The 25,874-nt window shown below is 42.2% G+C and overlaps 1 protein-coding gene across 2 annotated transcripts in view; it reads left to right on the top strand.

Moving 5' to 3' along the window:
• Positions 1-25,015, top strand: part of ptgis (prostaglandin I2 (prostacyclin) synthase) — a 161,285-nt gene extending 136,270 nt beyond the window's left edge. For both annotated transcript variants that reach the window (XM_068048271.1, XM_068048270.1), the window contains exons 7-10: positions 11,512-11,665; positions 17,484-17,665; positions 23,417-23,568; positions 24,471-25,015. In XM_068048271.1, coding sequence (XP_067904372.1) covers positions 11,512-11,665; positions 17,484-17,665; positions 23,417-23,568; positions 24,471-24,618 — 636 coding nt within the window. In that variant the 3' untranslated portion in view covers positions 24,619-25,015. The remainder of the gene's footprint in view (positions 1-11,511; positions 11,666-17,483; positions 17,666-23,416; positions 23,569-24,470) is intronic.
• Positions 25,016-25,874: the final 859 nt, after the last annotated feature.

Here is a 25,874-nt window from a genome sequence, read left to right as displayed (position 1 = left end):
CTGCCGTATTCGCAGTCCTACACGAGTTTGTACAAGTCATTGATAAATGAATCAATGCTCTCCCCTTTTTGCTGGGCATGCTAATTAAATGTGGTGCGTTCCACAATGATTTTTTATTGGTAGCTTAATAACTTTTTCTTATGTAGCCTTCTCTTCATCTATGCCTTGAGTAACGAGGATGTTGTCTGCAATCTCCCCCAATAGCGTACTGACCTGCTCCTTGTCTGGCTTCTGCACGAGATCCAATGCAAGGAAGGTAAATGGAGTTAAGATACAGATCTTCCATGATCTGATTGCATGGCAGGATTGGTTCAAGGGGCTGAATGTTCGACTCTTGTTCCTGTGTTGTTATGTTACTATGTCAAATCATACTGTATTATAGGAAAATGAATTTACATTTATAAAGCTCCTTTCACAAGCTCAAGACATTCCAAAGCACTTCATACCAATTAAGTAATGTGAATAGTTACAGTTGTACACAATTTGTACATAATGAAGTCCCACAAACAGAAATTAAATAAATAACCAGACAATCAGTTATGGTGATGCTGGTTGAAAGGTGATATTGGCCAATACACTTGGAGCACTCCCTTGTTTTTCTTCAAATAGTGCCATGGTATCTTTTATGTATATATGAGAGGGCAGATGGGGTTACCATCTCACCTGAGAGACAGTACCTCTGATAGTGCAGCAATCCAACTGACATGCCAGCCTAGATTATCTCCGTAAGTTCCTGAGAGTCCTACCACTAAGCCCAGGTTAACATTTGAAAGCTTAGCCCCCACTTGCGATTATTGGCAAATCAATATTCCACAAAATGTATTTCCTGTAATGGAGCATTTGCCTTTTTGGGAGCCTTCATAAAGCAAATCAATTTCTTGCTGCTGGTAATTATATCATATTTATATTAAACTACCAGTGAGCATTTAGCAGAAAGCATTAAACAATAAGGTAAATGTTGTGAGGCAAGGCTGCGAGTTTGGTGCCTCACTGAGCAGGAGCACAGATCAAAGCCCAACTCACAGCACTTAAACTGGTCACCACCCCCTCCCCCCACCACCCCACCGCCTCCCCCCACCACCCCACCGCCTCACCCCCAAACCCAATCTTTTGACCCAAGGTTTCAGCAAGTGCAGATCTGCACTGGGAGCCTCACCTCCCAAAATTAGCTTATTAATTCTGTCTTCATATAATTATCATATTGAGATGTAAAATATTCACTTCCTTGTCTTTCTAACATTTAGCAGCAGTTAGAATCTGGTTTTTAGAATTCAAATTAGCAACATCAATAAAGTAATTCATCATTTAACAGAAATGGTTACATGTAACGTTATGTGGAAGAGCAGTACAAAAATAAAAATAGTTCTAGCAACCTTGGACTGGATGGGTGAAAAATAAAAGGTGAGGTGTTAAAGCCTAAGTAAACTCACAACCTTTTCAGTTTGTTATTCCAAACAAGTTCCAGGTACAGGAAATGATGCTTCACTGAGTTCCCAGCAGTAGCTGGGTTTTCTAATTGATTTCAACAATTACTATTATCTTTTCTGGCTGAGAACAGGCAGCTTTATTTTGGCATCCTGGACAACATTTCTTCTCCAATCAATAACACCAAATAAAAACAGATTACTTGGTCATTCATCTCAGTGCTTTTTGTGGGATCTTGTTCTTTGTAAAAGGACTGTCCTGTTGGCTTCTATGACAAGTGAATCACTGCACTTTAAAGTAATTCATTATGTGAAGTTTTGGGGACATTTCTGAGAGATGCAGTAAGTGGTTATCTTAATGCAAGTCATTCTTGGCTCTTCACTCATGCTGTGATAAGTGCTATTATTCTCCCTTGAGTGGTATCTTATTAAAAAGTTATTTTTGTCGTGATCTGATCACTTGGGAGAATAAATAGCATTCTCTGATTCATCCTCTGCCTATTCAATGTATGAAAATTGAAGGGCTTGCTTCTATATTGGCAGTACTGTCTCATAACCACTAGGTGAAGCTTTAAAGCCTTGGAAAGTATAGATATGTGTCCTTAACCATGGTGCTGCATTCTCAGAGCTAAAACATTCAGTTACAATTATGTATTGTGCATGACAGTTTGTCTGTATTTATTAGCATTATGTATTCACATTTCCTCTGGGTGTATTTTTTTTGAGTGATTTGAATTGTTTCTATTCTAATACACGAAGGTTGAAAATATAAAAGCCAAGGACAAAATTCATAGAAATTTTCTTTGTTAGATAACCATATACTTTTTCTCAGAATCTGCTGTAAATATGTCCCTTTAAAGATTGTAATATCCTGTTTTAGGGGAAAAAAAGAAAATCAGCCAGGTCAAAAAAGAGGCAATTTTCCTTTGTGTACAGCTACGTCTATAATAATAAACTGTAGAATCCACCATGGGTTACAGTACCTCTGTATTGTTGCAGGGGGGCTGGGATGTTTGTTGGGGATGATTTACTTGTGTCACTGGGAGATTCCTGATTTAAGGGTAAACTGAGAAGGTGCATTATTCCTGCTGATTTTAGCAAACAGCTGTAATTGTTTTAATCAAAGCTGCAGCCAGTGCTTGTGCATGTACAGCGGCTTCAATCTATTTTCAACTATTGATGTCTGTTCTGGAGCTCTATGACCTTCTGATACAATTTTGTTCATTTTTAACTCTTATCAGGTGTCAGCCTTGGCTCTTTGGTAGCACTCTCACCTCTGAGTTGGAAAATTATGGGTTGAGTACATAACCTAACCAGACACTTCACTGCAGTGCTGAGGAAGTGCTATATTGTTAAAGTTTCTGTCTTTCAGATCAAACATTAAACAGAGCTTCTGCCATACTTCGCAGATGATTGTAAGATATCTCAAGGCATTATTTGAAACAAAAGTAGGAGAGTTGTTTTGGCTAACATTTATCCCTCAACTAGCATCATTAATGGCGAGGTGAGAGTGATTGCCCTTGACATCAAGGCAGCATTTTTTAAATATTCGTTTCATGGGATGTGGGCATCGCTGGCTAGGCCAGCATTTATTGCCCATCTCTAACTGCCCTTGAGAAGATGGTGATGAGCTGCCTTCTTGAACTGCTGCAGTCCATGGGAGGTAGGTACACCCACAGTGCTGTTAGGAAGGGAGTTCTAGGATTTTGACCCAGCATTTGACTGAATGTGGCACCAAGGAGCCCAAGCAAAATTGAAGTCAATGGGAATCGGGGAAAACTCTCTGCTAGTTGGAGTCATACCTATTAAAGGCCTGCGTTGTCTGCAAATGAGACCTGACCCGAGCCCGACAGATCCCCATCCAACCCTGAGCCCGACCTGGCCCGACTCCTTCCATTTTTTCCCGCGCCCGACCCGATCCGACCCAAACATCAGTTAACCTACCTTCCGTCTTTCACTTTGCTCCTTACCTGCACAAGCTTAAAATATCTGTAGCAAAACTACCTTTAAAGTCCAAAAAGTAAATTAACATTAAAGTCACTTGCTTGAGGTGGTGATGGAGTGTGTCCAATCTGGCCCCAAGCCAACCCGACCCCAAATGCCGGACCCGGAAGTGTGACCAGACCCGACCCGACCCGAACCCGACACATGTTGTCGGGTCCCTCGGGTTCGGGTCGGGTAACAGGCCTTTAATACCTAGCATCAATGAAGATGGTTGTGGTTGTTGGAGGACAATCATGTCAGCCCCAGGGCATGACTGCAGGAGTTCCTCAGGGTAGTGTCCTGGGCCCAAACATCTTAGCTGCTTCATTAACGACTTTCTCCCCAGTGTAAGGTCAGCAGTGGAGATCTACGCTTATGATTACAGTGTTCAGGACCATTTGCAATTCCCCAGATACTGAAGCAGTCTGTGCCCACATGCAGAAAGATTTGGACAACATTCAGGTTTGGGCTGATAAATGACAAGTAATATTCACATACGCAAGTTCCAGTCAATGTCCATCTCCAACAAGAAAGAATCTAGCCATCTCCCCTTGACATTCAATGGCATTACCATCACTGAATCTCTCATCATCAAAATCTTGGGTGTTACCATTGACCAGAAACTTAACTGGGCCAGCCTCATAAATACTGTGGCTACAAGGGGCGGCACAGTGGCGCAGTGGTTAGCACCGCAGCCTCACAGCTCCAGCGACCCGGGTTCAATTCTGGGTACTGCCTGTGTGGAGTTTGCAAGTTCTCCCTGTGTCTGCGTGGGTTTTCTCCGGGTTCTCCGGTTTCCTTCCACAAGCCAAAAGACTTGCAGGTTGGTAGGTAAATTGGCCATTACAAATTGTCCCTAGTATAGGTAGGTGGTAGGGAAATATAGGGACAGGTGGGGATGTGGTAGGAATATGGGATTAGTGTAGGATTAGTATAAATAGGTGGTTGATGGTCGGCACAGACTCGGTGGGCCGAAGGGCCTGTTTCAGTGCTGTATCTCTAAACTAAACTAAAGAGCAGGTCAGAGGCTGGGATTTGTGCAGCAAGTAACTCAGCTCCTGACTCCCCAAAGCCTGTCCACAATCTACAAGGCACAAGTTAGGAGTGTGATGGAATACTCTCCACTTGCCTGGATGAGTGCAGCTGTAACATCCAAGAAGCACAGCACTATCCAGAACAAAGCAGCCCACTTGATTGGCACCTTATCCACCACCACCTTAAACATTGAATCCCTCCACCACCAGTGCACACCGGCAGCAGTTTGTACCATCTACAAGATGCACTGCAGCAACTTGCCAAACCTCCTTCAACAGCAAGTTCCAAACCCACGACCTCTACTCCAAGAAGAGCAAAGGCAGCTTGCATGGAAACAGCACCACCTGAAAGTTCCCCTCCAAGCCACACACCATCTTGTCTTGGAACTATATTGCTGTCCCTTCATTGTCACTGAGTCAACATCCTGGAACTCCCTCCCTAACAGTATTATGGGTGTACCTATACTGCATGGTCTGCAGCCGTTCAAGAAGGCCACTTATCACCACCTTCTCAAGGGCAATTCAGGATGTGTACAAATGCTGGCTGTGCCAGTAACACTCAGAGCCAACGAATGATTAATATCAAAATAAAATCATTAGAGCTAGGTTAGCTGGTCATTTGTCTCATTGCTGTTTGTCAGACCTTGCTGCTGTCTTTTCCTACCTTACAATAGCAACTACATTCACTTCAAAATTATTGAATTGACTGTGAAGTGCTTTGGGACATCCTGAGGTTGTGAAATGCACCATATAAATGTAAGAGCTTTCTTTCTATACCTGGCTAGAATTTCTGCAGGTGTTTTCCAAATCTTTGTTCGCAGATGATCAACAGAACCTTTTCGTGGCCATTTCTTCGGAATTTCCACCAATTTTCTGCTGAAGTTACAATGGGAGATTGGGAGAACCCCATGGAAATTCTCTCCATTTGGTTAACTGGAATCCACATTTTTACGCTATTTCTTAGGAGCTTTTTGTTGTTTAAACAGTGAGCATGTCGATATTGATGGAGGACTGTATTGACTCTGTATTGAGGAGTTGAGTTAACCTGCAAGGGTGGAGAAGGGGAGGGAAGATTTCATGTTTTCTGTCTGTAGCCAAATGTACACATTTACATGGAATTGGTAGATTCTGCTTTTGCCCCTGCACCCCCCACGTCATAAAAATGTCAGAAATGATTAAATAAGCCATTTACTTTGATTCTCTGGGGTTTTCCCAATTTTCCATAAACATTCAGTGCAAGATTAGGAGAATCCTGTGGAAATTTTCCCCATATTCTTTATGTAGAGAAGAATTCTTCACCCATGGTTGTTATAACATACAGGTCCCAGCGTAATGATAATTCAGCTCCTCGACTCAAGATCTCCTATATAGCAATTTGTAGTAAAATCTGTACTATGGGACAGGAAGAAGAATATGCAAGGATACTACAATTAATAATTCTTTGAAAAATGCTTTACTATTAAATGGTGTCCTGAGAGTGGGACTTTCTTTTAATATTCCTCAGACTGAAGAGTAACCTGTTACTACCATTGGCAAAAAATAAGTGAGAATAACTTAAGCGCACTTCTTTAAGTAGATTTTCATATCTAGCTGTTTCTGATAAATTTGATCAAATTGTCTATTCCTCTAGGAGAGATAATTACAGCAAAACAGGTTCACTGTTTATTGAAACTTTTGACTTACAGCCATTTCAATGAAAACTGTAAAGACGAAATAAATATATCGTCAGAAAGAGGAGTAGACTGGTTTGATGGAAATCAAGGACAATTTGCAGGGCTGCCATTTTGAGTGGTCTGATTGATTAGACTTGGTGCATCACCAGTGGTGTAACTGGAAACCTGGCTACCTATTACTTCCATGACAGTGCATGCAATTCAAGGTCACCAGTGTCCAAAGATATTCCTTGGACAAAATGGCTGACCAATTTAGAATTTATTCCAAATTGAAAGATAGTCTTCATGTTAAATTAATGAAGATTTGTATCTTTTAAGAATTTATAGAATATTGAAAAATATAAGCTAATTGTTACAATTTGCTGTGCTTTAAAGTCCAAATGTTGCTTTGTTGGGACATTGGATAGATTCTGATAATAGTCGTCTACTGAATATAATTTTAATGCCCATATAATTTTAATGATCACAGGCCAAACTGTGAAAGGGAGCTGAAATTATTTATCAAATTATGGTTACGTTTCATCAGTGAACAATAAATAAGTTTTAAAATTACAAGTTGAACTCTGTTAATCATTTTAGGCTACAATACATAGATATATAGACGATGACTATGGGCTGGATTTGAAGGAGCCCGCGACATCTAGATCCATGTTGGAGTGGGGGGGAGGGGGGGGGGGGTGCCTGAAGATAGTCCCTGATGAGGTCCACCACGGACCTTGACGCCGGCAGAGCCTGGCACGATCCTCCCGGCGGCAGCGAGGCACCATGGTGGCCTCCCTGCCATTGGGCGACGGGACCTGAATGAACATGCAAATGAATAAAATTAATAAATTAACATGCACTTACCAGGGATCTTATGGGCTTGCCGTGATCCTCAGAGTGGCGGCCGGCGCTCCCGCACCTTCTGATTCCAGTCTGGGGAAACAAGGCTTGACACTAGTGGGGAGGGGGGAGGAGGTACATTTATCAATGCAGGAGGGGGAGGACGGGGTCAAATTAATGTCATGGGTTTAGGGGATGGTGGGAAGGGTTGTAGTTTAAAATTTTTTGCAGTTTATTGAGGAAGGATGGTCAGATGGTAAAGGTCAGTGTTTTTGGGGGGGAAGGGCAAATAGAGAGAGGGGCAAAATAGATGTATTCATTTAATTTTATGCTATGTATCTTTAAATACTGTTTCACAAATGATGACACATCGTGGACCTCTGTCCTGAATATCTTTATCCACTCGGCAATTTGAATGAGGGGAGGAGGCAGGCGAAGGGCAGACATTTTACTTTTTTGCCACATGATGTACAATTTCAAGGAAACACATTTCAAGTATAAAGAAACTACTAGATTGCTCTTAGCAAAGAATAAAATGTTCCATGGTGTTTCACAGAGCCAAAAAGAAAAAAATAATTGTTGAGCCAAAGAAGGAGATATTAGGATCTGTGACCAAAAGCTTGGTCAAGGAGTTTGGGATTTAATTGCAACATTATTGCAACTGTTTTATCATCCTAAAACTGGTGCAATGATAAATAATTAAGCTGTGCAGAAGCCCACACCCAATCTGCATGAGAGTCGGACCACTGCTAAATTGGTCGGGCCTTTTTATAGGCCGTATGTACATTTCAAACCAGGACTCCTAAATTTGTTGGCCCTAGTCAGAGCTCTGTTTTAATTCATCCACAGGATGTGGCCATCATTGGCAAGGCCGGCATTTATTGCCTGTTTCTAATTGCCCTTGAGAATGTGAGCTGCCTTCTTGACTGCTGCAGTTCATGTGGTGAAGGTACTCCCACAGTGCAGTTAGGGAGAGAGATCAAGGGATGATGAAGGAATGACTGATATATTTTCAAGCCAGGATGGTGTGTGACTTGGAGGGAAGCTTGGAAGTGGTGGTGTTCCCATGCATCTGCTACCTTTGGCCTTTTAGGTGGTAGAGTTTGTGGGTTTGGAAGATGCTGTGAAAGGAGTCTTGGCAAGTTGCTGCAGTGCTTGGTGGAGGGAGTAATTGTTTAAGATGGTGGATGTCATGCCAATCAAGCGGGCTGCTTTGTTGTGGATCATTTTGAGCTTCTTTATTGTTCTTAAACTTAACTCATCCAGGCAAATGGAGAGCTTTCCACACCCCTGACTTGTGCCCTCTCGATGGTGGAAAGGCTTTGGGGAATCAGGAGGTGATTCACTAACTACAGAATTCGCAGCCTCTGACCTGCTTTTATAGCCAGAGTGTTTATGTGATTGGTCCAGTTAGGTTTTTGGTCAATGGTGATCTTCAGTTTGTTGATGGTGGGGGATTCAATTATAGTAATGCTGTTGAATGTCATGAGGAGATGGTTATATTCTCCCTTGTGGGAGTTAGTCACTGCCTGTCACTTGTGTGACATGAATGTTACTTGCTACTTATCAGCCCAAACCTGAATGTTGTCCAAGTCTGACTACATACACACAGACTGCTTCATTATCTGAGGAGTTGCGAACGGAACTGAGCACTGTGCAATCATCAGCAAGCGTCCCCACTTCTGACCTTTTGATGGAGGGAAAGTCATTGATGAAGCAGCTAAAGATGGTTGAGCCTAGAACACTGTCCTGAGAAACTACTACAGTGATGTCCTGGGACTGAGATGGTTGGCCTATAACAACCACAACCATCTTTCTTTGTGCTAGGTATGACACCAACTACTGGAGGGTTTTCCATTGATTTCCATAGGCTTTAATTTTACCAGGGCTCCTTGATGTCACACTCAGTCAAATGCTGCCTTGATGTCAAGGGCAGTCACTCCCACCAGACCTCTGGAATTCAGCTCTTTTGTCCATGTTTGGGCTATGGCTGTAATGAGGTCTGGAGCCTAGAGGTCCTGGTAGAATGCAAACTGAGCATCGGTGAGAAGGTATTTGGTGAGTAAGTACCACTTGATAGCACTGTGAGCCACACTTTGCATCACTTTGCTGATGTTTGAAAGTGGACAGATGAGGCCATTTTGGATTAGTCCTGCTTTTTGTGGACAGGGAAATGTTCCACTTTGTGGTAGCTGTACTGAAAGAGCTTGGCTTGGCTTAGCTAGTTCTGGAGCACGTCTTCAGCACTGCAGCTTGGGATGCTGTTGATGCCCATGGCTTTTGCTGTATCCAGTGCACTCAGCAGTCTCTTGATATCATGTGAAGTGAATCAAATTGGCTGAAACTGTCTTCTGTGATGATGGAGACCTCAGGAGGAGGCTTGGATGGATCATCAACTCAGCACTCCTGGCTGAAGATGGTTGCAAACATTTTAGCCTTGTCTTTTGCACTGATGTGCTGAGCTCCATCATTGAGGATGGGGCTGTTTATGCAGCCTGCTCCTCATACTAGTTATTTAATTGTCACTACCATTCTCGACTGGATGTGACAGGACTGCAGAGCTTTGATCTGATCTGTTGGTTTGTGGAATCACTTAGCTTCTGTTGTTTACCAAGCATATAAGTCCTGTGTAGTAGCTTCACCAAGTTGGCACCTCATTCTTCGGTCCACCTGCTGATGCTCCTGGCATACTCTCCTACACTCCTCATTGAATGAGGATTCGTCCCCTGGCTTGACAGTAACGGTAGAGTGAGGGATATGCTACACCATGAAGTTTCAAATTGTGGTGGAATACAATTCTGTTGCTGCTGATGACCCAGAGTGCCTCATGGATGCCAGTTTTCAGTTGCCAGTCGTGTTCTGAATCGCTCCCATTTAGCATGGTGGTGGTGTCACAAAACATGGCCTCAGCGTGAAGATAGGATTTCATTTCCACAAGAACTGTGTAGTGATCACTCAAACAATACCATTATGGGCAGATGCATCTTCGATTATTGAGGGTTAAGTCAAGTAGTTTTTTCCCTCGTGTTGGTTCACTTGCCACCTGCCACAAGCCCAGTCTGGCAACTGTGCCCTTTAGGACTCAGCTAGCTTGGTAAATAGCGGTGCCACTGAGCCACGCTTGGCGATGGATATTGAAGTTCCCCACCCAGATATATTCTGTGCCCTTGCTACCCTCAATGCATCTTCCAAGTGCTGTTCATCAGCTGAGGGAGCGTGGAAGAGGGTAATCAGCAGGACGTTTCCTTGCCTGTGTTTGACCTGATCCCATGAGATTTCATGGAATCCAGAGTCAATGTTGAGGACTCCTTCCCATCTGTCTACCACTGTGTCGCCACCTCTAGTGGATCTGTCCTGCCAGTGGGACAGAACATACCCAAGGATAGCAATGGAGGAGTCTTGGATATATGATTCTGTGAGTATGACTATGGCCGTTGCTTGACTGGTCTGTGGGTCAGCTCTTCCAATTTTGGCGCAAATCCCCAGATGTTAATGAGGAGGACTTTGCAGGGTCAACTGGGCAGGTTGTCCCTTTGTCATGTCCAAATCTGATGCCTAGGTTGATGCTCGGTTTTATTGTTATATTTTATTGTAGAGTTTGGTAAAACTGAGAGACTTGCTCGGCCATGTCAGGGCGCAGTTAAAAGGCAACCACACTGCAGTGGTCTGGAGTCACGTATAAGGACGGCAGATTTCTGCCCCTACAGGACGTTTGTGAACCAAGAGGGCTTTTAATAACAAAAAGGTAGTTTCATGGTGGCCATTATTGATACTAGCTTTTTATTCCAGATTTAATTAATTAACAGAATTTAAGTTCCCCAGCTACAGTGGTGGGATTTGAACTCATGTCTCTGGATCATTAATCCAGGCCTCTGGATTACTAGTCTCATAATGTAATCACCACATGTGATGCATGTGCACCAACAAGCACATCCAAAGCTTGAGCAGCCTAAGCAGTCCTTAAAGGAACCGCTGGAGATGTTCAAACAGAGAAATAAGAGGGGCAGGAACAGTCACAAAGCTGGAGGTGCTTTGGATATGCCAGAGTGGAACCAAGAAACCTAGCATTCTAAATCAAAAACTCAGTGGCAGGAACAGCAAATACAAAAATAAATAAAAGTTGCCAGTGCTAATCGAAGAGTGGTACCCTCATTACAAAGTATATTAACAGTACTGGCAGTTACAAACTGGCACTGTAACACAAAGCGTAAAAAATACAAACTTTGTACATTGTAATAAAAAAGAAATTTGGCTCTTTTATTATGAACAGCTGTTTCATTCCCTACTATTTTTTAAACAAAGGTTTGAACACCATATAAAAAATTAAATTACCAGAATATAGAAAAGGTGACCAATTCTTAGTCAGAGAATACATAGATGCTCCATCATTTTCTGCCTTGAATCTCCTGACCTTTTTTCCAGAGGCTCTGTCAACAAAGACTTCTCCAAACTGTGTCCCACATGTCTAGTCATAGCCATTGGCACTTGACATTGACAGATGTGCTGAAAAGCTCGATAAATAAAACCTTTTGTGTCAAAAGTTGCAACAGCATTAACTGCTTTTGATTTTTTTAGGGTAATGTTGGGCCTGCAGCATTTTGGCTCCTATTATTCCTGTTGAAGCATCCAGAAGCAATGTCTGCAGTCCAGGAAGAAGTCAAGAAAATCTGCTTTAACTGTGAAATATCTACCATTAGTCAGGATGATCTTGACAATACTCCAATTTTTGGTACTATTTTCTTTACTTAAAATATTGCTTTATCAATTTTGTATTTATAAAAGTTAATCAATTATCATATAGTTTTTGTAAAATAATGTGATTAACTCCAAATCAAATTGCAGGTCATGGACCCAATTCTGCTTCAATTTTCATTTGACTTTCTTTAACCTCTAGTTTGGAATTTGTAGATTTGCAGTTCTGTCATAGTTTTATTTTCTGACTTGATGGGCTGAATTTTAGTAGCCGCACTTCAAAAAGTGCGTGATGCATGAGCGAGATGTGCACCGCGGAGCCGCCATGATATTTTGCGCGGTGGCTTATTAGCATGGAGGGGGGGGGGGGAGCGGAGCGGAGCGCCCACCCCCGATGATGTAGAGGGGGCAGGTGCACCATCCCTGGCAACGGCGCCAGGCGTCACCGCACAGGCACAGCACCATTTTTAAAGGGCTTCAAGCCCTTCAGTAACATTTAAATGTTTAAGGTCAAAGAATGGTCAAAAATAAAGTTACACATTTAAAAACATTTTCAATCCCCTCTCCCACACCCCCAGTGACCAATCATTTCATTAATTGGCCTTAACCCCCAGAAAACTTTTATTCAGATCCCAACCTATCCCCCCGAACTTTATTAACCTTAACCCTCAACCCCTTCCACCATCCCGCCCACCAATCGGAAGAGTTTTCCCTGCTCCCCCACATCTCTCCCACCCTGAAAATTTCACTCCTCCCCCCTCCCAACCAGTAGTCCACCTCGGGTCTCCGGAGATCCGAAGGCACGGGAATTCAGGCAACCAGCCCGAATATCAGCGTGGGAAAGCCATCACCACAAGGTAAGTCATTAATCTTTCATTTACATTTACTTAACATATTTAAATGAAGTCTCTGTCGCTGCGCGGCGGGGAGGCCATGAGGCCTTTGCCGCTGCCAGTAAAATGTGACGGGGCCTTCCTGGCGTCAAGGCCCATGGCGGGCCTCTCCCGGAAGTATTTTCCGGGCCCCCCAGCCATGACCCCCGACGTCGGGGGCCTTATAAAATTCAGTCTATGTATTTTTTCTCTAAATAGTGACTGAATTTGTCACATTAAGTGCACTGACCTGATTGAAGTGTATGAAAATATTCAGCAGGCACATATGCAGTGTTGTGAATCTAGCAAGTTTACATTGGCGTTAGTGTTGGCTGCTTGAGACCCATGCATTAGGAAGTATTGGTTCAAATGTCATACTGAGGCTAAAATAAAAGTGCCTATTGTGTAGATAGTGTCTGGTCAACTTGTAATTACTATTTGGTCATGCCGAATGCCTCATCTAAATTAAACGCTGTTGAACTTTGTGACCAGGGGACTGGGTGGCAGAGTGAGTTAGTACATAGTCCTATCAGCTGTAGGTCTTGGTTTTGAAGCTAGTCCAGATTGCTGGATGAAATTATTCTCTTTATAGTAGTTGAATGAGTCCTATAAAACAGGTTAAGTGAATGGGCAACAAGGTGGCAGGTGGAGTATGATGTGGGGAAGTGTGAGGTTATTCACTTTGGTAGTACGAATAGAAAAACAGAACTTTTGTTAAGAGACTTGAAACTTTGAAATGTTGATGCTCAGAGAGACTTGGGTATGCTTGTGTAAGAAGGCAGAAAGTTAGTTTGCAGATACAGCAAGCAATTAGGAAGGCAAATGGCATGTTGGCCTTTATTGCAAGAGGATTGGAGTACAAAAATAAAGAAGTTTGGCTCAATTGTACACAGAGTTGGTGAGACCACACCTAGAGTACTATGTGCAGTGTTGGTTTCCATACGTAAGGAAGAATATACTTGCCTTAGAGGCAGTACAGCGAAGGTTCACTAGATTGGTTCCTGGGATGGGAGCATTGTCCTATGATGAGAGGCTGAGTAAATTGGATCTATACTCTCAGGAGTTTAGAAGAATGAGAGATGATCTCATTAAAACATACAGGATTCTGAACGATTTTGACAGGGTAAACACTGGGACGTTGCTTCCTCTGACTGGGGAATCTAGAACACAGGAGCACAGCCTCAGGATGAGGTGTTGCTCATTTAGGACCGAGATGAGGAAAAGTCTCTTATCTCAGAGGATTTGTCTATGGGTTTGTCTACCCCAGAGGGTTGTGGATGCTCCATCGTTGAGTATATTTAAGGATGAGATAGATTTTTGGTGTCTCAGGGAATTAAGGGATATTAGGAGTGGGTAGGAAAGTGGCATTGAGGCAGAAGATCAGACATGATTGCATTGAATGGTGGAGCAGGCTTGAGGGGCCATATGGTCAACTGCTGCTCCTATTTCTTGTGTATGCATGAAATGAGTTTGGGCAGTCACTAGTTAGTTTCTTTCTGGGGTCAACCTAATTATCCCAATGTGGAAGAGCAAGGTTTAGAAAGTTTAGAGGGTAAATGAGAAAGGAAATGAGAGGCAAAAAAAGAGCATGAGAAGAAACTGGAAGCTAACATGAAAGGGAATCCAAAAATCTTCTCTAGGCATATTAATATTAAAAGGTTAGTAAGAGGAGAGGTAGGGCCAATTAGGGACCAGAAAGGGGATCTACTCATAGAGGCAAAGGTTGTGGCTGAGTACTAAATGAATACTTTGCATCTGTCTTTACCAAGAAAGAAGATACTGCCAAAATCTAGTGAAAGATGAGGTTTTTGAGATGCTGAATGGTCTAAAAATTGATAACGGGGAGTTACTAAAAAGGTTGGCCGTGCTTAAAGTTGATAAGTCATCTGGACTGGATGGGATAGATCCGAGGATGCTGAGGGAAGTAAGGGTGGAAATTGTAGACGTACCGGCCATAAAACTCCAATCTTCCTTATATGTGGATAGTGGCAGAAGGCTGGAGAATTGCAAATGTTACACCCTTGTTCAAAAATAGGGTGTAAGACAAGCACAGCAACTACAGGCCAGTCAGGTTAACCTCTGTGGTGGGAAAGCTTTTAGAAATAATAATGCAAGACAAAATTAAATATGACTTTGACAATGGGGGGATTAATTAAGGAAATCCAGTATGGGTTTGTTAAAGGCAAATTGTGTTTAACGAATATAGTAATATAATATATATCAACCGAGGGTTTCACCCCCCCTCCCCACTGTGGTTGTCAGGGCCTTCAACCGTGTCAGGCCCATTTCCTGCACCTCTACCCTCACCTCTTCCCCTCCCTCCCAGAACGGCGACAGGGTTCCCCTTTTCCTTACTTTCCACCCCACCAACCTCCACATCTAAATGATCATCTTCCGCCATTTCTGCCATGTCCAGCATGATGCCACTACCAAACGCATCTTCCACCTCCCTTCCCCTGTCAGCATTCCAAAGGGATTATTCCCTCCGCAACATCCTGGTCCACTCCTCCATTACGCCACCACCTTGTCCCCTTCCCATGGCACCTTCCCCTGCAATTGCAGGAGGTGTAATACCTGCCCATTTACCTCCTCTCTCCTCACTATCCAAGACCCCAAACACTCCTTTCAGGTGAAACAGCGATTTACTTGTACTTCTTTCAATTTAGTATACTGTAGTTGCTGCTCACAATGTGGTCTCCTCTACATTGGGGAGACCAAACGCAGATTGGGTGACCGCTTTGCGGAACACCTCCGCACAGTCCGAAAGCAGGACCCCGAGCTTCCGGTTGCTTGCCATTTCAGCACACACCCCTGCTCTCATGCCCACATCTCTGTCCTGGAATTGCTACAGTGTTCCAGTGAACATCAACGCAAGCTCGAGGAACAACACCTCATTTACCGATTAAGCACGCTACAGCCTGCCGGACTGAACATTGAATTCAATAATTTCAGAGCATGACGGCCCCCTTTTTATTTTTATTTTTAGCTATTTTTTTCTTTTGTATTTGTTTATTTTATTTTAGTTTGTTTAGTTTGTTTCTACTGTGCCTACCCACTGTTTTTTTCGTGCTTGTGTTTGGGGCCTGGGCTGTTCAATTTTCTGTCAATTAACACCCTCTTTGTACTAACGCTTTGTCCTTCAGCACACCATTAACATACCGTTTGCCTTTGCTCCATGACCTTCTGGTCAGTTATTCTCTGTGACTTTGTCCTATCAACACCTCTTTTGTTATCTCTTGCCCCACCCATCTTTACTTGCTTAAAACCTTTTACATTTCTAATATTTGTCAGTTCTGATGAAGGGACTCTGACCAGAAACGTTAACTCTGCTTCTCTCTACACAGATGCTGCCAGACCAGCTGAGTATTTCCAGCGTTTCTTGTTTTTATTTCAGATTTCCAGCATCTGCAGTATTTTGCTTTTATTTTTGTGTTTAACTAACTTGATTGAGTTTTTTTGGGGAGGTGACAGAGATAGTTGATGAGGGTAGTGCAGTTAATGCGGTATATATGGATTTCCAAAAAGTGTTTGATAAAGTGCCACAGAACAGGCTTGTCAACAAAGTGTTTTTTTGTTGTAGCCATGGAATACAAGGGACAATGGCAGCATGGGTACAAAGTTGGCCTAGTGATCGGAAACAGAGCGATGATGAACTGTTGTTTTTCAGGCTGGAGAAAGGTTAGAGGGGGGTTCTCCAGGGATCGACACTGGGACCACTGCTTTTCTTGATATATATTCATGACCAAGACTTGGGGGTACAGAGTACAATTTCAAAATTTGCAAATGACATGAAACTTGGAAGTATTGTGAACTGTGAGGTGGATAGTGATCAACTTCAAAAATATATAGACAGGCTGGTGGAATGGGTGGACATGAGGCAGATGCAATTTAATTCAGAGAAGCGTAAAGTGATCCATTTGATAGGGAGAATGAGGCACGTCAATATAAACTTAAGGGTACAATTCTAAATAGGGTGCAAGAACAGAGAGACCTGGGGTAAATGAGCATAAATTGTTTAAAGAGGCAGGGCAGGTTGAGAAAATGGTTAAAAAGGCATACAGGATCCTGAGTTTCATCATTAAAGGCATAGAGTACAAAAGCAAGGAAGTCATGATGAACCTTTATAAAACACTGATTCAGCCAACAGGAGCATTCTATCCAATTCTGGGCACTGCACTTCAGGAAGGATGTGAAAGCTTTGGAAAGGGTGTAGAAAAGATTTATGAGAATGGTTCCGAGCATGAGGAACTTCAGTTACGTGGATAAATTGGAGAAGCTGGGGCTGTTCTCTTTAGAGAAGAGAAGGTTGAGAGGCGATTTGATAGAGGTGTTCAAAATCATGAGGAGGCTAAACAGAGTAGATCGGGAGAAATTGATTTCATTAGCAGAAAGGTCAAGAACCAGAGGACACCGATTTAAGGTGATTGGCAAAAGAGCCAAAGACAAAAACTTTTTTATGCAGCATGTGGTTATGATTTGGAATGCACTGCCAGAGAAGGTGGTGGAAGCAGGTTCAATCATGGCTTTCAAAAGGGACTGAACGGGAAAAAAAATACAGGGCTACGGGTAAAGGGCAGGGGAGTGGGACTAGGTAAATTGATCTTACAGAGAGCTAACATGAACTTGATGGGCAGAAAGGCCTCCTTCTCTGCTATAACTATTCTATGATTCTATAAAAGCCTGCAGAAGCTTAAAGAGGGTAGAGATCTGTCCTGGTGGCTTCAGAAACTGCATTAATATACATTTTGTATATCCTATGGATGAAATTTTGCAACCACCAAATCCATTCTTTAGTGTGATTCTGAGCTAATAGCCCTAAGTTCATGTTAGTGTGAAAATGATAATAAATTGGGTCCGTAGTTTGTTATCAGTATCATAATTATTCTTCACTGGAAAATTCAACAGAACAGTATGGGCAAACTGGGTGGATTAATTAATTTAATTTCAGAAAATACAGTGATGCTCTTTCCTTTTTATTAACAGATAGTGTTTTAAATGAGACTCTGCGGCTAACATCCGCACCATTTATTACCAGAAGTATTCTTCAAGACATGTCACTGCAGCTTGCAGATGGCAGAAAATATCACCTCCGAATGGGAGACAGAATCTGTCTTTTTCCCTATTTAAGTCCCCAGATGGACCCAGAAATCTATGAAGAGCATGAGGTGAGGTAGATTCATTTGATTGTGCATTTCATAAATGGCTGAGAAATTATTCAAAATTGAAAATCCACATGGTATAAATGTCTTATTAAAATGATATGAATACAACACCATTCTCTTTTACCAGCTCACAAAGACTGTAGTTTAAAATCATTAAATGGTGTTTAAAAACTTGGCTTGAACTTTGCTTTAATTAAAGTATCATTTTGGTTCAATTGCTGATACTCTTTTTCTACTGAAGCAGAAGGTGATGGGTTCGAGTCCACTCCAGGACTTTACTTCTTAATCTAGGCTGTTGTTCAATTCAGTACTGAAGAAATGTTCCATTGTGGAACGTGGTGCCTTGTGGACAAGGTGTTTGGATAAATTTTAGCTTCTGGTGGGAACCCACAGGAGCCAGGTTGTTTCTGACCTAACTGGCAGCAGCAGGAGGATGCATCGATTTTGACCCCATTGTCATACCAGACCTCATTGCCATATCACTGGAGAAGCCTGCTGGCCTTCAGAATATTGGGCATTGCATAGCCACTCAGAGGCACACAGATAATTCTGGGGAAGGAGATTCTGTGAGAGGGAAGGTGGTGGGGTTTGGGGGAGTGGAGTCTTAGGTAGGGGAGGCCTAAACATTACATGTGGGGACTGGCGGAGTACTCCTGATCACACAAGAGAAAGTGAAAAGCCGACCTTGCAGCACCTCTTTACATGCTGATCCCCTTCTGACTTGCTTCAAAATGGCAGGGAAGATGCAGCAGCAGCATCACACAGGCCTGAGTTAAATTTGCAGTCGGGAGATACAGGCCCTTCGGCCCACCGAGTCTGTGCCGACCAACAACCACCCATTTATACTAACCCTACAGGAATCTCATATTCCCTACCACCTACCTACACTAGGAGCAATTTACAATGGCCAATTTACCTATCAACATGCAAGTCTTTGGCTGTGGGAGGAAACCGGAGCACCTGGCGAAAACCCACGCGGTCACAGGGAGAACTTGCAAACTCCGCACAGGCAGCACCCAGAATTGAACCTGGGTCCCTGGAGCTGTGAGGCTGTGGTGCTAACCACTGCGCCACTGCACTTAATGAAAGGCCTTACTAACTTCAGGTGGATGCCTTTGATGCTTGCTCAAAGGAGCGGGTTAAAATCAAGATTTTTTAAAATTTATTCAGGGGATGTGGGCATTGCTGGCTATGCCAGCATTTATTGTCCATCCCTAATTGCCTTTGAGAAGATGGTGGTGAGTTGCCTTCTTGAACTGCTGCCGTTCTTGGGGCGTAGGTACACTCACAGTGCTGTTAGAAAGGGAGTTCCAAGATTTTGAGCCAGTGACTGCAAAGGAATGATGATATAGTTCCAAATCAGAATGATGTGTGGCTTGGAGGGGAACTTGCAGGTGGAGGTGTTCCCATGCATCTGCTGCCCTTGTCTTTCTAGGTGATAGAGGTCACGGGTTTGGAAGGTGCTGTCAGGGGAAAGCAGCAGGTAAGCCACTCGGAGCATTTTAACTGTCTACCTGCCCCATTTCCCCCAGATGGGTAGGGTTAAAATCCCCCTGGCTGTGATTATTCACTGAGGGGCAGTGCTCTGAATTCAGGTAGGATCACAAACGAGAATACTTGCCATTAAAGGCATTTTTAAAAATTTGTTCTCGGATATGGGCAATAGAGTCTGAGAGTTATACAGCACAGAAACAGACTCTTCGGCCCATCGTGTCTGTGCCGGCCAGCAAACATCTAACTATTCTCATTCCATTTTCCAGCACTTGGCCTGTAGCCTTATGTGCTATGGCGTTTCAGGTGCTCATTTAAGTACTTCTTAAATGTTGTGAGGGTTCCCACCTCTACCACCTCTTCAGGCGGTGCGTTCCAAATTCCAACCACTCACTGAGTGAATTTTTTTTTAACCTCAAATCCCCTCTAAACCTCCTGCCCCTTACCTTAAATCTATGACCCCTGGTTATTGACCCCTCCACTAAGGGGAAAAATTCTCTTCCTATCTAATCTATCAATGCCCTTCATAATTTTTTATACCTCAATCATGTCCCCCTCAGCCTTCTCTGCTCCAAAAAAAACAACCCCTGCCTTTTCAGTCTCTCTTCATAGCTGAAATGCTCCAACCCAGGCAACATCCTGATGAATCTCCTCTGCACCCTCTCCTGTGCAATCACATCCTTCCTATGGTGTGGTGCCCAGAACTGTATACAGTAGTCCAGCTGTGGCCTAACTAGCGTTTTATACAGCTCCATCATAACCTCCCTGCTCACATATCCTTTGCCTCAACTAATAAAGGCAAATATCCCATATGCCTTCCTAACCACCTTATCTACCTGTGCTGCTGCCTTCAGTGATCTATGGACAAGTACACCAAGGTCCCTCTGACACTCTGTACTTCCTAGGGTCCTACCAACCACTGTATATTCCTTTGCCTGGTTAGTCCTCCCAAAATGCAACCCCTCACACTTCTCAGGATTATATTCCATTTGCCACTGCTCCGCCCATCTTACCAGCCCATCTATATCGTCTAGTAATCTAAGGCTTTCCTCCTTACTATTTACAACATCACCAATTTTTGTGTCATCTGCGAATGTACTGATCATGCCTCCTATTTTCACATCTAAATCATTAATATATACTACAAACAGCAAGGGTCCCAGCACCAATCCCTGTGGTACACCACTCGCAAAAAACAACCCTCGACCATCACCCTTTGCCTCCTGCCACTAAGTCAATATTGGATCCAATTTGCCAAATTGCCCTGGATCCCATTGGCTGTTACCTTCTTAACCAATCTCCCATGCAGGATCTTATCAAAAGCCTTACTGAAGTCCATGTAGACTACATCAACTGCTTTGTTCTCACCTACACATCTAGTCACCGCCTCGAAAAATTCAATCAAGATAGTTAGCCATGATCACCCCCTGACAAAGCCATGCTGACTATCCCTGATTAATCCCTGCCTCTCCAAATGGAGATTAATCCTGTCCCTCAGAATTTTTTCCAATAGTTTCTCAACCACTGATGTTAGACAATTAGGCAATGCCACATTTATTCCTCATCCCTGGTTTCCGTGAGGTGTGGTGATGGACTTTCGCCTTGAACTGCGGCAATCATTTTAGTGATGGCACATTCAATATGGTGACTGGTGAGGAATTCCTGAATATTGACTCAGCAACAATGAAGGAACGGCAGCGATATATGTCTACGTCAGGATACTATGTGACTCAGAGGTGATGGTTCCCATGACATTGCCACTCTTGTCCTTCTCAGCAATAGAGGATGCAGAACAGGACTGCCTGTGCATACTGTAGATCATTTTATGTCCTTATTTTCTTTTACAAGAAGATCAGTTGAAAGCAAATCAAATACAGATTTTAGAAGGAAGGTATTATATTCTCACTGTCACCACTCATGGTGCTGTAATTAGCAGTGTTATTTCTGGTATATTTACTGATGTCTCTCCATCTGGGAGTCTCCTTCAGTTAGGAGGGCAGTCACCTGACTGGCACAAATGCTGCTCTCTTTCAACCAATAGTATACATCACTGCTGACTAAAACAGATGTCCTACTCCTCAGTGATGAACAGCGTTGCTTCAAAGTTTTTCTCATAATTGCTTACTTTTTGGATATAAAAAAGGCATGGCTGGAACCAAGTGAGTGTCAGCTGTGAGTTACCTATTCAGCAAATTAAGCCAATTATATTTTATTGATCAGTGCCAAAGCATTGCCAGTCTTTCACTGCAGTGGCTAGGGTTAGAAGTTTGACTGATGCCTCAACATTAATGATTCATTATTGTCCCTGTCAATCATTGCCAGTCAAACAGCAGTAACCGAACTATAAAGAAAAAGAATGATTCGGACAACAGCATTATCTTGTTATGTGGCTTTAACTGAAAACGAGGAGACTTTAGCTTTAGGACCAAATTAAATTTGAAGTCAGTTTAGTAATAATCTGTTCGAGGCCAAATACAAACCATAATTAGCTCTGCCATAATTTGTCTTGTAGACAACAGAAAAGACTTTTTTATAGATGAGACCATTACCATAAGAGATGCAAAAAATCATTGAAATCACATTTCTGTGAACATCATTCCATGGAAACAGAAAGTTACAGATCTGGAAACAATCATTGCAGTCGATCAGGCAGATTCTGAAGTCCAGAAGATATTATCCACTATGCTACCTCTCTTGCCTTTCAATCACTTCACTTAGTAAATATCCAATCAATTCCCTCCTTACGAACAGTCAAACTCCTTTACCTCTCGGATGGTCCATTTCATACAGTCACCATAATTAAATTAAAACATTCTGATCATCTTTTCTCTTCTGAACATGAGTTATTGCTCCCTTGTTATGGAGTTTGTGATTATATTAAACCTGTTATTATGCTTTTCTTTTTCTCTTTGCCTATATATCCCACAATCTGATTAGCTTTTGTTAATGCTGTCACACACAGCACTGTTGGCTTCAGCGAGCAATCCATTAATACTTCCAGTACCCTGTCCTGTTCTGTGCAGTAGCTTAAAGTTATTCAGTTTATATTCCCACTGTTTATTTACATTGATAGAATCACAGGCCGTTCAGCCCATTGAGCCCAGGTCGACTCTCTGCAAGAGCAATTCATCTAGTCCCATCCCACCACCTTTTCCACCATAACCCTGCACGTTATTTAACATCAAGTGCTTACCCACTTCTCTTTTGAAAGTCACAATTGAATCTGCCTCCACCATCCTCAGGCAGTGCATGCCAGAGCCTAACCACTCTCTGCATAAAATAATGTTTTCTCATGTTGCCTTTGTATATCTTCAGTCATCTCTCATTGCCTTGCATTTGTTTACATTAAATGGCATTTTTACACACATTAGCCTACCCTTTCAACTTAGGTCGATCACTTTCTGCTTTTGCACCTTTTCCCTAATGTTTAAAACTGCCTTGTCCCGATTTGGTGCCAAGTGCAAACTTAGTTTTGTTTTATGCCTAATTCTACATCACTTATGCACACTGTCAATGACAATGGCCTCAGTACTGATATATATGGCATCCTTTGCCTTAACACTGAGCTTTCTCTGACTTTGCCAATTTTCAGTCCTTCTCAGAGGCTTGCTTTCTATTCCATGCCTTTCTATCTTGTGGACTATTTCCTTCTTTGGCAAGGTTTTAAAATTCTAAAATCTAAAAATATCACATTCACAGCATTTCTGTTATCAACAAGCTCTATAATTTCCTTGAGAACTGCAGGAAATTTGTGAGGCATTCTCTTTTACCATATCATCACTACTCATACTAGTGGATTTTAGCACCCTGGGTCTTCCCTATGTTCCTTTTTAAAGATTGATGGTAAATTAGATGCTTTCTGATCTTCAGTTATTTATGTTTCCCAGAAGATGATGGCAAGAACAAGGTTGGTTTTACTAGCCTGTTCTTTAAGTAGTCATGTATGATCCATTCAAGCTTGTTGCCTTGTCTTGTTCAGCATGTCTGCATGTCCATGATGTCTTTACCTGCAATTCTTCAGTGCACATAAATGACTTGGAAGTGGAGAAAGGGGAACAATAGATTATAATATCAAAACCAAATGAAAGAATTTCTGACCACAGGTTTGGGACATGAAAGTCTTAACTGTCATTTTAGTGTGGTCACTGATGTGGTAGTTTCCAACCTTTTGTCCTGATTCAGTCTTTGTGAGGGTATTATATTACTGCACTACACTCAAAGATTTACGATTTTATTTGTAACAGTTTCTTATCAAACTTACAGAAATTTAAGTATGACCGATTTTTGAACCCAGATGGAACAAAGAAAACAAATTTCTTCAAGGGTGGAAAACAGCTGAAGCACTACAACATGCCTTGGGGAGCAGGAACTAATATTTGTATTGGACGATTCTTTGCAATAAATGAACTAAAAATGTAAGTGTAATATAGATTCACAGTATAAATCTCATACGTTATTTGCCTGTAAAGGGCAAGGTATTCTCTATGACTTCTTTGAGGAAGTTGAGAGGTTCAACTGTATGAGCTCACAAAGCACCTAATGTATCTTGACTGTTGGGAAAGCTAGCAACCCCATAGAAATGGAACACCATATCTTGCTGCTGTCTTGCTTTGAGACCAAACTTGATGAATTCCCCAGAAATCTCCTGAAAAATGTATTAGCCATTGACAACTACTTGCCTATATTGCAGAAACTCCCTGGAACGGCCTGAAATGTCCCAGTGCCATAAAAGTTTCATCACTTTCATAGCACAGACAGAGCAATGCAGCCAGATGGCTATGGTTGCAGGCAAGTTTGAATTGCATTGTTGCCTGTCTCAGCAAAGAGAGGTTTGTCTGTTTTGGAACAGTGTGCTATATGGTGTGAACAAGTGCTAACAATTTCCACAGGAGGTTTCTGATAGGGGATCAACGGAACCTCTGGAGGAACAGCACAATGGCTGTTCTCACCAGTTTTCCAGGGTTTCTACTGATCTTCTGAAGTTATAGTGGGAGATTGGGAAAGTTTTGCAAAAGTTCTTCCTAAAATTTTCCGTCTTACACAACCCATCCTCCTCATCTTGAAGTGGTCACCACCATTTGTTCATTTAGTATCCAGGCTATTCTATTCATCCAGCTGGAACAGAATCATGCTGGTTACAGTCTATGGAGAAGGAGAAAACAGATAGGAAAATGTCAATCTAAAAATTAGACAAACCAGAAACACCAGTACCTTTATGTCCGAGCAATATCTTAAACTATGTACAAAGCAAGTGCATCGCATTTCTAACAACTTTTATTGAATGTAACTGAAATTAACTTTACAATTTGATTTACAGGTTTGTTTTTATAATGTTAAGCTGTTTTGATTTTCAACTTACTGATCCAAAGACAAAAGTCCCAGACTTTGACCCAAGCAGATATGGATTTGGAATGATGCAGCCAGAAAATGATATCATGTTTCAATATAAACTCAAGGTTGAATAGCCGGAAGGACAACGACGCAACAGATATCAGTATCCTTGAGTTTGCCGTGGAGCTTTATCACGCTTGTTTTAGCAGCTTGCACAATCTTATTCACTTGCTGAAAAATTATCTTTTCTTGTGTTCAGGAATTGTTTTCTTTCTAAAAAGAAAAGTTGATAGTAAGTGGAGTTATCAAGTGATTTTTTTTGTAAAAGTGTTGATATAATTCAGAATGGAATTCATGTGAGAATTACATAGCAAGAAATAATGGGAGTTTTTTTTGAATAAGCTAACCTTTGTTAGGATAAATGAATGAAATGGAGATGTCACATCTCAGGCTCAAAGAATCACTCTTGAAGTCACAGATTTAACTTTAACAAAGATTTAACAAATGTTTAATAAAGACTTTTGTTCACTGCTGCTGTATATGCCTATCTGACTTTACAACAACCCCCAGGTCAGGTGTTTTTCCCAAAGCACAAAGTTTCATTTACTCTTCCAAGTACCATATAGTCTCTAATACTCAAGCCCACACATACAATCATGACATTCCTCCCTTATCAGACTAAAACATGTCCATGATTTTCCTAATTCACTGAGCAAATGAATTTCTTCAATTGCATTTGCTTTCAAGGGCAATGTTCAGTGTATACCCTTTTTGTTTCGAACATTATCACAACACAAAATCTTCATATTGTTTTGTTAGTCTCCTCTCGCGCTGTGCTCTTCCTGTTGTCTCAGGAACTCTGGACACCATGTCAGGATTAGGAAATGTTATTGACCCCTCTGGAACCAATGTTTCTCCCTCTGGATAGCAAGCTGTCTACCTGTCAACATCATTGGCTTGACTTCTGAACTGCTGGATGTCAGCTGTACCTCAGTTCCTACAACTGGTTCATCTGCTGCTGTGTCTTTGTCACCATGATACTTTTTGACACATGAAGAATATCTGTCATACAGTGTTGCTTCGGGCGACTGCACAGTCACACTATTTCCCTTCTTTGGTTATAACAGTGTATGGCTTGGGATAATATGGTGTATCCATCTTACTTGGACTCTCCTGTCTCAGCAATACTTCATCACCTGGCATCATATCAGACTGTCTAGTTCTTCTTCTGTGGTCTGCGTTAAACTATGCAACACCCTTTTCTCAGCATCATGATCTCAAACCTCCTGATCAACTCTAATGTCGCTCAGCTCTGATATCTTCGTGCCTATTTTACATCCAAATAACAACTCAGCTGGGTTCTTTCCTGTCATTGTGTGTGTAGTTGTTC

Source organism: Heterodontus francisci, chromosome 16 (genome assembly GCF_036365525.1).
Source record: "Heterodontus francisci isolate sHetFra1 chromosome 16, sHetFra1.hap1, whole genome shotgun sequence".
Taxonomy (NCBI): Eukaryota; Metazoa; Chordata; class Chondrichthyes; order Heterodontiformes; family Heterodontidae; genus Heterodontus; species Heterodontus francisci.
Note: the sequence above shows the minus strand (reverse complement) of the source record. Positions and strands in the feature narration are given on the sequence as shown.